Genomic DNA, 17,783 nt, shown 5'->3' with positions numbered 1-17,783 from the left:
GCTCTGGGGGTCCTTGAAACTGCTGGTACCGGGACAGCCTGGGGGGCACGGGGGGGTTTTGGGGGGCTCAGGGGGGGTTTTTGGGGGATTTCTGGGGGGTTTGGGGGGTTTTTGGGGGGCTCAGGGGGGTTTTGGGGGGTCTGGGGGGGTTTTGGGGGGTTTTTGGGGGGTTTTTGGGGGTCTCAGGGGGGGTTTTGGGGTCCTTGAACTGCTGGTACCGGGACAGCCTGGGGGGCACGGGGGGGGTTTTTGGGGGGGTCTGGGGGGGTTTGGGGGGGTTTGGGGGGTTTTTGGGGGGCTCTGGGGGGGGTTTTGGGGGGTTTTGGGGGCTCCTGGGGGGGTCTGGGGGGTTTTTGGGGGGGTTTGGGGGTGTTTTGGGGGGTCTGGGGGGGTTTTTGGGGGGGGTTTTGGGGTCCTTGAACTGCTGGTACCGGGACAGCCTGGGGGGCACGGGGGGGTTTTGGGGGGCTCTGGGGGGTTTTTGGGGGGCTCTGGGGGAGTTTTGGGGGGGCTCTGGGGGGCTCTGGGGGTGTTTTGGGGGGCTGTTTTGGGGTTTTGGGGGGGTTTTGGGGGGTCTGGGGGGGTTTTTGGGGGGCTCTGGGGGTGTTTGGGGGTCCTTGAACTGCTGGTACCGGGGACAGCCTGGGGGGCAGGGGGGGTTTTTGGGGGGTCTGGGGGGTGTTTGGGGGGGCACAGGGGGTTTGGGGGGGCTCAGGGGGGTTTTTGGGGGGCTCTGGGGGTGTTTTGGGGGGGGTCTGGGGGGGTTTGGGGTCCTTGAACTGCTGGTACCGGGGGGAAGGACAGCCTGGGGGGGCACGGGGGGGTTTTTGGGGGTCTGGGGGAGTTCTGGGGGGCTTTTGGGGGGGTCTGGGGGTTTTTGGGGGGCTCTGGGGGTGTTTTGGAGGGTCCCAGAGGTGTTTTTTGGGGTGTTTTTTGGGGTCTCAGGGGGGCTCTGGAAGGTTTTGGGGGTCTCAGGAGAGCTTTAGGGGTCTCTGGGGTGTTTTTGGGGGGCTCTGGGGGGTGTTTTGGGGTCTCAGGGGGTGTTTTAGGGGTATTTTGGGGTGTTTTTGGGGGTCCCAGAGGTGTTTTTGGGGTGTTTTTTGGGGGTGGTTTTGGGGTCCCCACCTCTCCTCCTGCGGCATCCCGCGGTGGATGGCGATGGCCGGGGGGCTCAGGGGGTGTTTTTGGGGGTGTTTTGGGGTGTTTTGGGGGTCCCAGAGGTGTTTTTGGGGGTCCCAGAGGTGTTTTTGGGGTCCCCACCTCTCCTCCTGCGGCATCCCGCGGTGGATGGTGATGGCCGGGGGGCTCAGGGGGTGTTTTGGGGGTGTTTTTGGGGGTGTTTTGGGGTGTTTTGGGGGATTCAGGGGTGGTTTTGGGGTGTTTTTGGGGGTCCCAGAGGTGTTTTTGGGGGTCTCAGGGGTGTTTTTGGGGTCCCACCTCTCCTCCTGGGGCATCCCGCGGTGGATGGCGATGGCCGGGAAGTTTTGCTCCACCAGCAGCTGGGCCAGGGCGATGCAGCGCTGCACGGACTTGACAAAAATCACAACCTGGGGGGGCCCAAAACGGGGTCAGAGCGCCCCAAAACCCTCCCTGGACACCCCAAAACCACCCTGGGAACCCCAAAAATCACCCTGGGAACCCCAAATCCCTCCTGGGAATCCCAAATCCTTCCCTGGGCACCTCAAATCCCTCCCTGGGCACCCCAAAACCAACCTGGGAACCCCAAAAACCACCCTGGGAACCCCAAAACCCTCTTGGGAACCCCAAAACCACCCTGGGAACCCCAAAAACCACCCTGAGAACCCCAAAAACCACCCCTGGGAACCCCAAAAACCACCCTGGGAACCCCAAAACCACCCTGGGAACCCCAAAACCCTCCTGGGAACCCCAAATCCCTCCCTGGACACCCCAAAACCACCCCTGGGAACCCCAAAACCACCCTGGGAACCCCAAAAACCACCCTGGGAACCCCAAAACCCTCCCTGGACACCCCAAATCCCTCCCTGGGCACCCCAAAACCACCCTGGGAATCCTAAATCCCTCCCTAGACACCCCAAAACTGCCCCCTGGACACCCCCAAAACCACCCTGGGAATCCCAAAACCCTCCTGGGAACCCCAAAACCCTCTCTGGACACCCCAAAACCACCCTGGGCACCCCAAAACCCTCTCTGGACACCCCAAACCTCCCCTAGGAACCCCAAAACCACCCTGGGAACCCCAAATCCCTCCTGGGAACCCCAAAAATCACCCTGGGCACCCCAAAAACCACCCTGGACACCCCAAAACCACCCTGGGAACCCCAAAACCACCCTGGGAACCCCAAATCCCTCCCTGGACACCCCAAACCTCCCCTAGGAACCCCAAAAACCACCCTGGGCACCCCAAAACCACCCTGGGAACCCCAAATCCCCCCCAGGACCAGGACCCCCCATCCTGGCCCCTCTCTGTGCCCGCCTGGGGTTCCCCCCAGGGATTTTGGGGTTCCCCTGCAGGATTTTGGGGTCCCCCCGGTGATTTTGGGGTTTTCCTGCAGGATTTTGGGGTTTCCCTGCAGGATTTTGGGGTTTCCCTGCAGAATTTGGGGTTCCCCCCTGGGATTTGGGATTCCCTGCAGGATTTTGGGATTCCCTCCTGGGATTTAGGATTCCTCCAGGGATTTTGGGGTTCCCCTGGGGATTTTGGGTTTCCCTGCAGGATTTTGGGGTCCCCCCCGGTGATTTTGGGGTCCCCCTGGGGATTTTGGGTTTCCCTGCAGGATTTTTGGGGTCCCCCCGGTGATTTTGGGCTTTCCCTGCAGGATTTTGGGGTTCCCCCCGGGTATTTTGGGGTCCCCCCAGACCTGGTTGAACTCCAGCACGTCCAGCAGGTCGAAGAGTTTCCTGTTCTTCTCGTTGTCCTTGAGTTTGACGTAATATTGCTGCAGCCCGTGCAGCGTCAGCTTCGTCTCGTCATCCACGAAAATCTCCATGGGCTGGGGGGGAGCAGGGGCTGAGACCCCCTGGAGACCCCCCTGAATCCCCTGGGGACCCCCTGAACCCCCCTGAACCCCCCTGGGGGACCCCCTGAACCCCCCTGAGCCCCCTGAGCCCCCCAGAACAGCCCGTGCAGCGTCAGCTTCGTCTCGTCATCCACGAAAATCTCCATGGGCTGGGGGGGGAGCAGGGGCTGAGACCCCCCTGGAGACCCCCCTGAACCCCCCTGAACCCTCCTGGGGACCCCCTGAACCCCCTGGGGACCCCCTGAACCCCCCTGGGGACCCCCTGAGCCCCCTGAGCCCCCCCAGAACAGCCTGTGCAGCGTCAGCTTCGTCTCGTCATCCACGAAGATCTCCATGGGCTGGGGGGGGGGAACAGGGGCTGAGACCCCCTGGAGACCCCCCTGAATCCCCTGAGACCCCCTGGGGACCCCCTGAACCCCCCTGGGGACCCCCTGAACCCCCCTGGGGACCCCCAGAACCCCCTGAGCCCCCCTGAGCCCCCCAGAACAGCCCGTGCAGCGTCAGCTTCGTCTCGTCATCCACGAAAATCTCCATGGGCTGGGGGGGGAGAGCAGGGGCTGAACCCCCCTGGGGACCCCCTGACCCCACCTGGGGACCCCCTGAACCCCCTGATCCCTCCTGGGGACCCCCTGAACCCCCCTGGGGACCCCCTGAACCCCCTGAACCCTCCTGGGGACCCCCTGAACCCCCCTGAGCCCCCCCAGAACAGCCCGTGCAGCGTCAGCTTCGTCTCGTCATCCACGAAAATCTCCATGGGCTGGGGGGGGGAGAGCAGGGGCTGAGACCCCCCTGGGGACCCCCTGATCCCTCCTGGGGACCCCCTGAACCCCCCTGAACCCCCCTGAATCCCCTGAACCCCCCTGAACCCTCCTGGGGACCCCCTGAACCCATCTGGGGACCCCCCAGAACAGCCCGTGCAGCGTCAGCTTCGTCTCGTCATCCATGAAAATCTCCATGGGCTGGGGGGAGGGGCGGGGGAGGGTGGGGGAGGGGCGGGGGAGGGGCAGGGGCGGGTGGGGGAAGGTGGGGGGAGGGGCAGGGGCAGGGTGGGGGGGGCAGGGGGTGGGGGAGGGGCAGGGGGTGGGGGAGGGGCTCCATTAATTAATGAATTAATTAAATTAATTACATCCTGCATGAACTTGCGGCACACCGGGCGGATCTCCTTGCTCAGGGTGGGGGAGGGGCAGGGTGGGGCAGGGTGGGGCAGGGTGGGGGGAGGGGCTGCATTCATTAATTAAGTAATTAATGAATTAATTAATTACATTCTGCATGAACTTGCGGCACACCGGGCGGATCAGGGGTGGGTGGGGGAGGGGCAGGGCAGGGTGGGGGTGGGTGGGGGAGGGGCAGGGTGGGGGTGGGGGGAGCGGCTCCATTAATTAATTAGTTAATTAAATTAATTACATCCTGCATGAACTTGCGGCACACCGGGCGGATCTCCTTGCTCAGGGTGGGGGAGGGGCAGGGTGGGGCAGGGTCAGGGCAGGGTGGGGGAGGGGCAGGGGGGTGGGGGAGGGGCTGCATTCATTAATTAAGTAATTAATGAATGAATTAATTACATCCTGCATGAACTTGCGGCACACCGGGCGGATCTCCTTGCTCAGGGTGGGGGAGGGGCAGGGTGGGGGTGGGTGGGGGAGGGTCAGGGCAGAGAGTGGGGGAGGGGCTGCATTAATTAATTAAGTAATTAATGAATTAATTAATTACATCCTGCATGAACTTGCGGCACACGGGGCGGATCTCCTTGCTCAGGGTGGGGGTGGGGCAGGGTGGGGCAGGGTGGGGCAGGGTGGGGGAGGGTCAGGGCAGGGTGGGGGAGGGGCTGCATTAATTAATGAATTAATTAATTAAATTAATTACATCCTGCATGAACTTGCGGCACACCGGGCGGATCTCCTTGCTCAGGGTGGGGGAGGGGCAGGGTGGGGCAGGATGGGGCGGGTGGGGGAGGGTCAGGGCAGAGAGTGGGGGAGGGGCTGCATTAATTAATTAAGTAATTAATGAATGAATTAATTACATCCTGCATGAACTTGCGGCACACCGGGCGGATCTCCTTGCTCAGGGTGGGGGGAGGGGCAGGGTGGGGCAGGGTGGGGGTGGGGCAGGGACGGGTGGGGCAGGGTGGGGGAGGGGCTGCATTAATTAATTAATTAAATTAATTACATCCTGCATGAACTTGCGGCACACCGGGCGGATCTCCTTGCTCAGGGTGGGGGGTGGGGCAGGGTGGGGGTGGGTGGGGGAGGGTCAGGGCAGGGTGGGGGAGGGGGCTGCATTAATTAATTAAGTAATTAATGAATGAATTAATTACATCCTGCATGAACTTGCGGCACACCGGGCGGATCTCCTTGCTCAGGGTGGGGGTGGGGCAGGGTGGGGGTGGGTGGGGGTGGGGGCAGGGCAGGGTGGGGGAGGGGCTGCATTAATTAATTAAGTAATTAATGAATGAATTAATTACATCCTGCATGAACTTGCGGCACACCGGGCGGATCTCCTTGCTCAGGGTGGGGGTGGGGCAGGGTGGGGCAGGCTGGGGGTGGGGCAGGGTGGGGGAGGGTGGGGGTGGGGCAGGGGCTCCATTAATTAGTTAATTAATTAAATTAATTACATCCTGCATGAACTTGCGGCACACCGGGCGGATCTCCTTGCTCAGGGTGGCGCTGAACATCATCACCTGCTTCTCGTGCGGCGTCATCCGGAAAATCTCCTGCACGTCCCGACGGACACCCCAGCGGGCAGGCTGGGGAAACGGGGGGGAAAGGGGTCAGGAATGGGGCAGAAATGGGGCAGAAATGGGACAGGAATGGGGGGAGAGGGTCAGGAATGGGGCAGGAATGGGGGGTCTGGGGGGAAACGGGGGGAGAGGGGTCAGGAATGGGGCAGAAATGGGCAGGAATGGGGCAGGAATGGGGAAATGGGGCAGAAATGGGGAAATGGGGGCAGAAATGGGGGAAAAAGGGTCAGGAGTGGGGCAGGAATGGGGGAAATGGGGGCAGGAATGGGGCAGGAATGGGGCAGGAATGGGGAAATGGGGCAGGAATGGGGCAGGAATGGGGCAGTAATGGGGGTCTGGGGGGGAAATGGGGGGAGAGGGTCAGGAATGGGGCAGGAGTGGGGCAGGGAATGGGGAAACGGGGGGAGAGGGGTCAGGAGTGGGGCAGGAATGGGGGTCTGGGGGAAATGGGGGGAGAGGGGTCAGGAATGGGGCAGGAATGGGGCAGGAATGGGGAAATGGGGAAGAAATGGGGCAGGAATGGGGGAAATGGGGCAGAAATGGGGGCAGAAAATGGGGGAGGAATGGGGCAGAAATGGGGAAATGGGGTCAGAAATGGGGCAGGAATGGGGCAGAAATGGGGAAATGGGGCAGAAATGGGGCAGGAATGGGGAAATGGGGGGGGGCTGGGGGGTCAGAAATGGGGGTCTGGGGGGAGAAATGGGTCAGAAATGGGGGGCTGGGGACGTCTGGGGAGCATCAACGGGGATCTGGGGCCCCCCCAGGACCCCCCAAGGACCCCCCAGGACCCCCCCAGGACCCCCCAGGACCCCCCAGGACCCCCCAGGACCCCCCAGAACCCCCAGGACCCCCCAGGGACCCCCCCAGAACCCCCGAGGGACCCCTCCCCACCGAGCTGCTCCAGCATCTTGTCGCACTTGTCCAGGATGAAATGTTTGATGTGTTTGACCCAGGACCCCCCAGGACCCCCAGGACCCCTCCCCAGACCCCTGTGACCCCCCCAGGACCCCCCAGGACCCCCCAGGACCCCCCCAGGACCCCCAGGGACCCCCTCCCCACCGAGCTGCTCCAGCATCTTGTCGCACTCGTCCAGGATGAACATGTTTGATGTGTTTGACCCAGGACCCCCCCAGGACCCCTCCCCAGACCGCCCCAGGACCCCCCAGGACCCCCCCAGGACCCCCCAGGACCCCCCCAGGACCCCCAGGGACCCCTCCCCACCGAGCTGCTCCAGCATCTTGTCGCACTCGTCCAGGATGAAATGTTTGATGTGTTTGACCCAGGACCCCCAGGACCCCCAGGACCCCTCCCCAGACCCTGTGACCCCCCAGGACCCCCCAGGACCCCCCAGGACCCCCCCCAGGACCCCTCCCCACCGAGCTGCTCCAGCATCTTGTCGCACTCGTCCAGGATGAAATGTTTGATGTGTTTGAGGTTGAGGCTTTTGTTCCGGGCCAGCGCCAGGATCCGGCCCGGGGTCCCCACCACGATGTGGGGACAGTTCTTCTTCAGCACCTCCTCGTCCTTCTTGATGGAGAGACCCCCAAAAAACACTGCCACCTGCATGGGGGGACCCCAAAATCTGTGTGTGAGGGATGGGACCCTGAAAAAACATCATGGGGAGCCCAAAAAAACCCCTGTGTGTGAGGGGAAAACCCAAAAAACATCACAGGGACCCCAAAAAACCCCTGTGTGTGAGGGGAAAAACCCCAAAAATCTGTGTGTGATTGATGGAGAGACCCCCAAAAAACACTGCTACCTGAAAAGGGGACCCCAAAAATACCCTGTGAGGGATGGGAGCCCAAAAAACATCACGGGGACCCCAAAAAAACCCCTGTGTGTGAGGGGGAAAAACACAAAAAAACATCACAGGGAACCCAAAAAACATCACAGGGACCCCAAAAAACATCACAGGGACCCCAAAAAACATCACGGGGACCCCCGAAAAACATCACAGGGGACCCCAAAAAACATCACAGGGACCCCAAAAAACATCACGGGGACCCCGAAAAAACATCACAGGGACCCCAAAAAAACCCCCTGTGTGTGAGGGGAAAAACCCAAAAAAACATCACAGGGAGCCCAAAATCTGCGTGTCATTGATGGAGAGATCCCCAAAAAACACTGCCACCTGAAAAGGGGACCCCAAAATCTGTGTGTGAGGGATGGGACCCCGAAAAACATCACAGGGACCCCGAAAAACATCACAGGGACCCCAAAAAACATCATGGGGACCCCAAAAAACACTGCCACCTGCATGGGGGGGACCCCAAAATCTGTGTGTGAGGGATGGGAACCCAAAACACATCACAGGGGACCCCAAAAAACATCACAGGGACTCCAAAATCTGTGTGATTGATGGAGAGACCCCCAAAAAACACTGCCACCTGAAAAGGGGACCCCAAAAAAGCCCTGTGAGGGATGGGACCCCGAAAAAACATCACAGGGACCCCGAAAAACATCACACGCAGCCCAAAAACATCACAGGGAGCCCAAAAAAACCCTGTGTGTGACGAGAAAAAACCCAAAAAACATCACAGGGAGCCCAAAATCTGTGTGTGATTGATGGAGAGACCCCCAAAAACATCACAGGGACCCCAAAAAACATCACAGGGACCCCCAAAAAAATCCATGTAAGGGATGGAACCCCCAAAAACATCACAGGGAGCCCCAAAAACATCACAGGGAGCCCAAAAAACATCACAGGGAGCCCAAAAAATCCATGTGAGGGATGGAGAGACCCCCAAATCCCCCCCAAGAGCCCCCAAATCCCCCCCAAATCCCCCCCAGACCTCCCCCAAACCCCCCCCAAATCCCCCCCAAATCGCCCCAAATCCCCCCCCAGAGCCCCCAAATCCCCCCAAATCCCCCCCAGAGCCACCCAAATTCCCCCCACCCCCCACCCCCAGAGCCCCCCCAAATCCCCCCCCAGAGCCCCCCAAATCCCCCCCCAAATCCCCCCAGCCCACCTTGACGCTGGGCATGTACTTGGAGAAGCGCTCGTACTCTTTGCTGATCTGGAAGGCGAGTTCTCGCGTGTGGCACATCACCAGCACCGACACCTGGGGGGATTCAGGGGGGGTCAGAACCCCAAAACCCCCCCTGAGACCCCCCAAAAACCCCCTGAGACCCCCACAAAACTCCCCCTGAGACCCCCCAGGAACCCCTGAGAGCACCCTGAGCCCCCTGAGACCCCAAACCCCCCCCATAGCCCCCCTGAGTTCCCGCGTGTGGCACATCACCAACACCGACACCTGGGGGGGTTCAGGGGGGGTCAGAACCCCAAAACCCCCCCTGAGACCCCCCCAAAAACCCCCTGAGACCCCCTGAGACCCCCCAGGAATCCCCTGAAACCCCTGAGACCCCCCCAGGAACCCCTGAGACCACCTGAGACCCCAAACCCCCCCATAGCCCCCCACAGTTCCCGCGTGTGGCACATCACCAGCACCGACACCTGGGGGGTTCAGAGCCGTGAGACCCCCCCAAAACTCCCCCTGAGACCCCCCTGAGACCCCCCAAAAACCCCCTGAGACCCCCCAGGAACCCCCTGAGACCACCCAGGAACCCCTGAGCTCCCCTGAGACCCCTGAGACCCCATAGCCCCCCATAGTTCCCCGCGTGTGGCACATCACCAGCACCGACACCTGAGAGAATTGGGGGGGGTCAGAACCCCAAAACCCCCCCAAAAACCCCCTGAGACCCCCCAAAAACCCCCTGAGACCCCCTGAGACCACCCAGGAACCCCTGAGCTCCCCTGAGCCCCCTGAGACCCCAAACCCCCCATAGCCCCCCTGAGTTCCCGCGTGTGGCACATCACCAGCACCGACACCTGGGGGGGTTCAGGGGGGTCAGAACCCCAAAACCCCCCCTGAGACCACCCTGAGACCCCTCAAAAACCCCCTGAGACCCCCCTGAGACCACCCAGGAACCCCCTGAGAGCACCCTGAGCCCCCTGAGACCCCAAACCCCCCCATAGCCCCCCTGAGTTCCCGCGTGTGGCACATCACCAGCACCGACACCTGAGAGAATTGGGGGGTTCAGAACCCCAAAACCCCCCCTGAGACCCCCCAAAAACCCCCTGAGACCCCCCAGGAACCCCCTGAGACCCCCCAGACCCCCCAGGAACCCCCTGAGAGCCCCCAGACCCCCAGAGACCCCCCCAGACCCTCCTGAGCCCCCCCAGGAACCCCCAGAGACCCCCCAGGAACCCCCTGAGAGCCCCCAGACCCCCCAGGAACCCCCTGAGACCCCCCAGGAAACCCCTGAGCCCCCCCAGGAACCCCCTGAGACCCCCCAGACCCCCAGACCCCCCCCCAGACCCTCCTGAGCCCCCCCAGACCCCCCCAAAGCCCCCCAAAACTCCCCAATAAACCCTGAAACCCCCCTAAAACCCCTCAGAACCCCCCCTGAGACCCTCATGAACTCGCCCCTGAGACCCCAGAGACCCCCCCAGACCCCTCTGAGCCCCCCCAAAGCCCCCCAGGACCCCCCCAAAGCCCCCCAGAGCCCCCCAGACCTGTCCAGTGACCGGCTCCAGCTGCTGCAGCGTGGCCAGCACGAACACGGCCGTCTTGCCCATGCCGGACTTGGCCTGGCACAGCACGTCCATGCCCAGGATGGCCTGGGGGATGCACTCGTGCTGGACTGAGGGGTCAGAGAGGGGTCACGGGGTCATTCAGGGGTCATTCAGAGGTCATGGGGTCACACAGAGGTCACGGGGTCAGGGGTCAGAGCCCTGGCCTGGCACAGCACGTCCATGCCCAGGATGGCCTGGGGGATGCACTCGTGCTGGACTGAGGGGTCAAACAGGGGTCACGGGGTCATTCAGGGGTCATTCAGGGGTCACTCAGAGGTCACAGGGTCACAGAAAGGTCATGGGGTCAGAGGTCAGTGCCCTGGCCTGGCACAGCACGTCCATGCCCAGGATGGCCTGGGGGATGCACTCGTGCTGGACTGAGGGGGTCAAACAGGGGTCACGGGGTCATTCAGGGGTCACACAGAGGTCACAGGGTCACAGAAAGGTCATGGGGTCAGGGGTCACTGCCCGTTCCTGGCACAGCACGTCCATGCCCAGGATGGCCTGGGGGATGCACTCGTGCTGGACTGGGGGGTCAAACAGGGGTCACGGGGTCATTCAGGGGTCATTCAGGGGTCATGGGGTCACTCAGGGGTCAGAGCCCTGGCCTGGCACAGCACGTCCATGCCCAGGATGGCCTGGGGGATGCACTCGTGCTGGACTGGGGGGTCAGAGAGGGGTCACGGGGTCACACAGAGGTCATGGGGTCATTCAGGGGTCACACAGAGGTCACAGGGTCACACAGAGGTCACGGGGTCAGAGCCCTGGCCTGGCACAGCACGTCCATGCCCAGGATGGCCTGGGGGATGCACTCGTGCTGGACTGGGGGGTCAGAGAGGGGTCACGGGGTCATTCAGGGGTCACAGGGGTCACACAGAGGTCATGGGGTCACTCAGGGGTCAGGGGTCAGTGCCCGTTCCTGGCACAGCACGTCCATGCCCAGGATGGCCTGGGGGATGCACTCGTGCTGGACTGGGGGTCAAACAGGGGTCACGAGGTCATTCAGGGGTCACACAGAGGTCACAGGGTCACACAGAGGTCACAGGGTCAGGGGTCAGAGCCCTGGCCTGGCACAGCACGTCCATGCCCAGGATGGCCTGGGGGATGCACTCGTGCTGGACTGGGGGGTCAGAGAGGGGTCACGGGGTCATTCAGGGGTCACAGGGGTCACACAGGGGTCACTCAGGGGTCATGGGGTCACTCAGAGGTCACAGAGGTCACTCAGGGGTCACACAGGGGTCAGCACTGGACACTGAGCCTCAGAAACCACAGGGGCACCACAGGGACCCCTCCAGAGACCCCCAGGAGGGTCCCAGGACCCCCCCAGGACCCCCCAAATCCCCCCCAAATCCCCCCAGTCACCTTCTGATGGGTGCTCGAAGCCACAGTCGACGATGGCGCGCAGCAGCTCGGGTTTGAGCAGGACCCCAGACCCACAAATCCCCCTCAGGACCCCCCAAATCCCCCCAGGATGGTTCCAGGACCCCCCAAATCCCCCCAGGACTCCCCAAACCCCCCCAGGACCCCCCAAATCCCCCCCAATCACCTTCTGATGGGTGCTCGAAGCCGCAGTCGACGATGGCGCGCAGCAGCTCGGGTTTGAGCTGGACCCCAGACCCACAAATCCCCCCCAGGATGGTTCCAGGACCTCCAGGACCCCTCAGGACCCCCCAAATCCCCCCAGGACCCCCCCAATCCCCCCCAGGACCCCCCCAATCACCTTCTGAGGGGTGCTCGAAGCCGCAGTCGACGATGGCGCGCAGCAGCTCGGGTTTGAGCCGGACCCCAGACCCCTCAGGACCCCTCAGGATGGTTCCAGGACCCCCCAGGACCCCTCAGGAGGGTTCCAGGACCCCCAAATCCCCCCCAAATCACCTTCCAAGGGGTGCTCGAAGCCGCAGTCGACGATGGCGCGCAGCAGCTCGGGTTTGAGCCGGACCCCAGACCCACAAATCCCCCCCAGGATGGTTCCAGACCCCCCCAAACCCCCCCAGGACCCCCCAGGACCCCCCAAATCCCCCCCAGGACCCCCCCAATCCCCCCCAAATCACCTTCTGAGGGGTGCTCGAAGCCGCAGTCGACGATGGCGCGCAGCAGCTCGGGTTTGAGCAGGAAATCCCGGAACCCCGAGCTGTGGATGGACACGTAGGAGCCCTTCACGTCCTTCTTGGGCGGCGCCTCGGCCCCGTCGGCCCCGGCCGCGTTCTCCACCTCGTCATCCTCGTAGTCCAGCAGCTCGTTGTCCACGTCGTTCTCCGCCATGCTGCTGGGGGGGGGCACGGGGGGGGGTCAGTGGGGAGGGGGGACACTGGCCAGGGGTCAGTGGGGAGGGGGGACACTGGCCAGGGGTCAGCGTGGGGCCAGTGACCACCTGTGGGGAGGGGGGACACTGGCCAGGGGTCAGCGTGGGGCCAGTGACCACCTGTGGGGAGGGGGGACACTGGCCAGGGGTCAGTGGGGAGGGGGGACACTGGCCAGGGGTCAGCGTGGGGCCAGTGACCACCTGTGGGGAGGGGGGACACTGGCCAGGGGTCAGCGTGGGGCCAGTGACCACCTGTGGGGAGGGGGGACACTGGCCAGGGGTCACCGAGGGGCCAGTGACCACCTGTGGGGAGGGGGGACACTGGCCAGGGGGCAGCGTGGGGCCACTGACCACCTGTGGGGTGATGGACACTGGCCAGGGGTCACCATGGGGCCAGTGACCACTCATGGGGAGGGGGGACACTGGCCAGGGGTCAGCGTGGGGCCAGTGACCTCCTCTGGGGCAACTGACCACCCATGGGGTGATGGACACTGGCCAGGGGTCACCACGGGGCCAGTGACCACCTGTGGGGAGGGGGGACACTGGCCAGGGGTCAGCGTGGGGCCAGTGACCACCTGTGGGGAGGGGGGACACTGGCCAGGGGTCAGCGTGGGGCCAGCGACCAGTGATGGGGAGGGGGGACACTGGCCAGGGGTCACCGAGGGCCAGTGACCTCCTGTGGGGCCAGTGACCAGTGATGGGGCCACTGACCAGTGATGGGGTGATGGACACTGGCCAGGGGTCACCATGGGGCCAGTGACCACCCATGGGGTGATGGACACTGGCCAGGGGTCACCGTGGGGCCAGTGACCAGTGATGGGGTGATGGACACTGGCCAGGGGTCACCGTGGGGCCAGTGATGGGACCAGTGACCAGTGATGGGGCCAGTGACCACCCATGGGGTGATGGACACTGGCCAGTGACCACCCATGGGGTGATGGACACTGGCCAGTGACCACCCATGGGGTGATGGACACTGGCCAGGGGTCAGCGTGGGGCCAGTGACCATTCAATGGGACCAGTGACCACCCATGGGGCCAGTGACCAGTGATGGGGTGATGGACACTGGCCAGTGACCACCCATGGGGTGATGGACACTGGCCAGGGGTCAGCGTGGGGCCAGTGACCATTCAATGGGACCAGTGACCACCCATGGGGCCAGTGACCAGTGATGGGGTGATGGACACTGGCCAGTGACCACCCATGGGGTGATGGACACTGGCCAGGGGTCAACATGGGGCCAGTGACCAGTGATGGGACCAGTGACCATTCAATGGGACCAGTGACCATTCAATGGGACCAGTGACCTCCTGTGGGGCCAGTGACCACCCATGGGGCAACTGACCACCCATGGGGCCAGTGACCAGTGATGGGACCAGCGACCACCCATGGGGCAACTGACCACTCATGGGGCCAGTGACCAGTGATGGGGTGATGGACACTGGCCAGGGGTCACCATGGGGCCAGTGACCAGTGATGGGACCAGTGACCATTCAATGGGACCAGTGACCACCCATGGGGCCAGTGACCACTCATGGGGCCAGTGACCAGTGATGGGACCAGTGACCACCCATGGGGCTAGTGACCATTCAATGGGACCAGTGACCACCCATGGGGCCAGTGACCACCCACGGGACAGCTGGACACTGGCCACTGACCACTGATCACCCATGGGGTGATGGACACTGGCCACTGACCACTGATCACCCATGGGACCAGTGACCATTCAATGGGACCAGTGACCATTCAATGGGACCAGTGACCAGCCATGGGACCACTGACCATTCAATGGGACCAGTGACCAGCCATGGGACCACTGACCTCCTGTGGGACCACTGACCACCCATGGGGCAGCTGGACACTGACCACTGACCACTGATGGGACCAGTGACCACTCTATGGGGCCACTGACCATTCAATGGGCCACTGACCACTCCATGGGACCACTGACCACTCAATGGGGCCACTGACCACTCAATGGGACCAGTGACCACTCAATGGGACCACTGACCACTCAATGGGACCACTGACCACTCAATGGGGCCACTGACCACTCAATGGGACCAATGACCACTCAATGGGGCCACTGACCACTCCATGAGACCAGTGACCATTCCATGGGGCCACTGACCACTCCATGGGGCCACTGACCACTCCATGGGACCACTGACCACTCAATGGGGCCACTGACCATTCACAATGACCACTGACCACCCGTGGACCCAGTGACGACCCGTGGGACCACTGACCACTCCCAATGACCACTGACCATTCAATGGGACCACTGACCACTCCCAATGACCACTGACCATTCAATGGGACCACTGACTGCTCCCAATGACCACTGACCATTCAATGAGACCACTGACCACTCCCAATGACCACTGACCATTCAATGAGACCACTGACCACTCCCAATGACCACTGACCATTCAATGAGACCACTGACCACTCCCAATGACCACTGACCATTAACAGGGACCACTGACCATTAACAGGGACCAGTGACCATTCAATGGGACCACTGACCATTAACAGGGACCACTGACCACTCCCAATGACCACTGACCATTCAATGGGACCAGCAACAATTCCATGGGACCACTGACCACTCACAGGGACCACTGACCACTCAATGGGACCAGTGACCACTCACCCAGTGACCATTCCATGGGACCAGTGACCACTCAATGGGACCACTGACCACTCACAGGGACCAGTGACCATTCAATGGGACCAGTGACCATTCAGTGGGACCAGTGACCACTTGTGGGACCACTGATCATTCCATGGGACCACTGACCATTCAATGGGACCAGTGACCACTTGTGGGACCAGTGACCACTCACAATGACCACTGACCTCTCACAATGACCACTGACCACTCAATGGGACCACTGACCACTCAGAATGACCACTGACCACTCAATGGGACCAGCAACAATTCCATGGGACCACTGACCACTCAATGGGACCACTGACCACTCAATGGGACCACTGACCACTCACAGGGACCAGTAACCACTCCCAATGACCACTGACCATTCCATGGGGCCACTGACCACTCAATGGGACCAGTGACCATTCAATGGGACCAGTGACCATTCCATGGGACCAGTGACCACTCCCAATGACCACTGACCATTAACAGGGACCACTGACCACTCCCAATGACCACTGACCATTCCATGGGACCACTGACTACTCCCAATGACCACTGACCATTCAATGGGACCACTGACTGTTAACAGTGACCACTGACCATTCAACGGGACCACTGACCACTCCCAATGACCACTGACCATTCCATGGGACCAGCAACAATTCCATGGGACCACTGACCACTCAATGGGACCAGTGACCACTCAATGGGACCAGTAACCACTCAATGGGACCACTGACCACTCAATGGGACCAGTGACCACCCATGGGATCACTGACCACTCAATGGCACCACTGACCATTCAATGGGACCAGTGACCATTAACAGGGACCAGTGACCACCCATGGGACCACTGACCATTCCATGGGACCACTGACCATTCCATGGGACCAGTGACCATTCAGTGGGACCAGCGACCACTCCCAATGACCACTGACCACTCACAGGGACCACTGACCACTCCCAATGACCACTGGCCACTCCCAATGACCACTGACCATTCAATGGGACCACTGACCATTAACAGGGACCACTGACCATTAACAGGGACCAGTGACCATTCCATGGGACCACTGACCACTCCCAATGACCACTGACCATTCAATGGGACCACTGACCATTAACAGGGACCAGTGACCATTCAATAGGACCAGTGACCACTCCCAATGACCACTGACCATTCCATGGAACCAGCAACAATTCCATGGGACCACTGGCCACTCCCAATGACCACTGACCATTCAATGGGGCCACTGACCATTAACAGGGACCAGTGACCATTCAATGGGACCAGTGACCACTCAATGGGACCACTGACCATTCAATGGGACCAGTGACCATTAACAGGGACCAGTGACCACCCATGGGACCACTGACCACTCAATGGGACCAGTGACCATTCCATGGGACCACTGACCACTCACAATGACCACTGACCATTCAATGAGACCAGTGACCACTCAATGGGACCAGTGACCACTCACAGGGACCACTGACCACTCCCAATGACCACTGACCATTCCATGGGACCAGCGACCAGCCATGGGACCACTGACCACTCAATGGGGCCACTGACCATTCAATGGGGCCACTGACCATTCAATAGGACCAGTGACCACTCAATGGGACCAGTGACCACTCCCAATGACCACTGGTCATTCAATGGGACCAGCGACCACTCCCAATGGCCACTGACCACTCACAGGGACCACTGAACCCCCGGGAACACCGGGAGGGAACACCGAGAACACCGGGAACACACCGGGAGCACCGGGAGCACCGGGAACACCGGGGGAACCGTGAACACGAAGAGCACCGGCAGCTCCGAACCCCGCGTGAACGCGCCCAGGCCCCGCTCCCGGTGGCTCCCGGTGGCTCCCGGTGACCGCGGACCCCCGGAGGAACCGGGATCGGGGGTGGGGTCAGCCCCGAGCGCCCCGGGACCCCCTCCCCGGTTCACCCCCCCCCACCCCCATCCCCGCCGCTCCCGCCAAATCCCCGCCGCCAGCTCCCCCCCGGCGCCGCCATCTTGGAGCGCACAACGGCGGCGGCCCCGGGCGCGGCCCCCCGGGAGCGGCGGCGGCGGCCCCGGAAGGGGCGCGGGAGGGGGCGCGGGGGGCTCGGGGCGGGCGGGGGAAGGCGGCGGGAGCGGCCGATGGGCGGCGGGGGCGGCGATGGCGGCGGATGCGGCTCCGGGCCCCGGGCCCAACTCACCCCGAACAGCTGCGACCGCCGCGACCGAGAGAGGGCGGGGACTTGAGCGTCACTTCCGGTCCGGGCCGCGCGCGCGCCAAGCCCCCGCCCCCGCCCGCGGGGCTGCCCTCGGCGATCGCCTGAACGCGCGCGAGGCCCCCGCCGCCGCTCCCGGGGCTCCTCCGGGGCTCTCCCGGGGTTCCTCCGGGGTTCCTCCGGTTCTCCCGGGGCTCCTCCGGTTCTCCCGCAGCTCCCGCCGAGCCCTCCCCGCCGCTCCCGCCTCCCGCCGCCCGCAAACCTCCGCTCAGGCAGCGCCG

The 17,783-nt window shown here is 62.5% G+C and overlaps 1 protein-coding gene across 1 annotated transcript; it reads right to left on the bottom strand.

Moving 5' to 3' along the window:
• Window positions 1-409: 409 nt before the first annotated feature.
• On the bottom strand, window positions 410-17,554 carry LOC131573961 (spliceosome RNA helicase DDX39B; the record flags this gene model as incomplete). Its single annotated transcript, XM_058828311.1, has 9 exons — window positions 17,488-17,554; window positions 12,361-12,575; window positions 10,250-10,377; window positions 8,703-8,795; window positions 7,112-7,293; window positions 5,608-5,728; window positions 2,841-2,972; window positions 1,438-1,547; window positions 410-440 (listed from the first exon to the last, which is right to left on the bottom strand). Coding segments are annotated over exons 2-9 (1,008 nt in total), but the record flags the coding sequence as incomplete, so codon positions are not given.
• Between the last annotated feature and the right edge of the window lie 229 nt (window positions 17,555-17,783).

Source organism: Poecile atricapillus (genome assembly GCF_030490865.1).
Source record: "Poecile atricapillus isolate bPoeAtr1 chromosome 26 unlocalized genomic scaffold, bPoeAtr1.hap1 SUPER_26_unloc_1, whole genome shotgun sequence".
Lineage (NCBI taxonomy): Eukaryota > Metazoa > Chordata > Aves > Passeriformes > Paridae > Poecile > Poecile atricapillus.
This window is presented reverse-complemented; position numbering and strand designations above follow the sequence as displayed.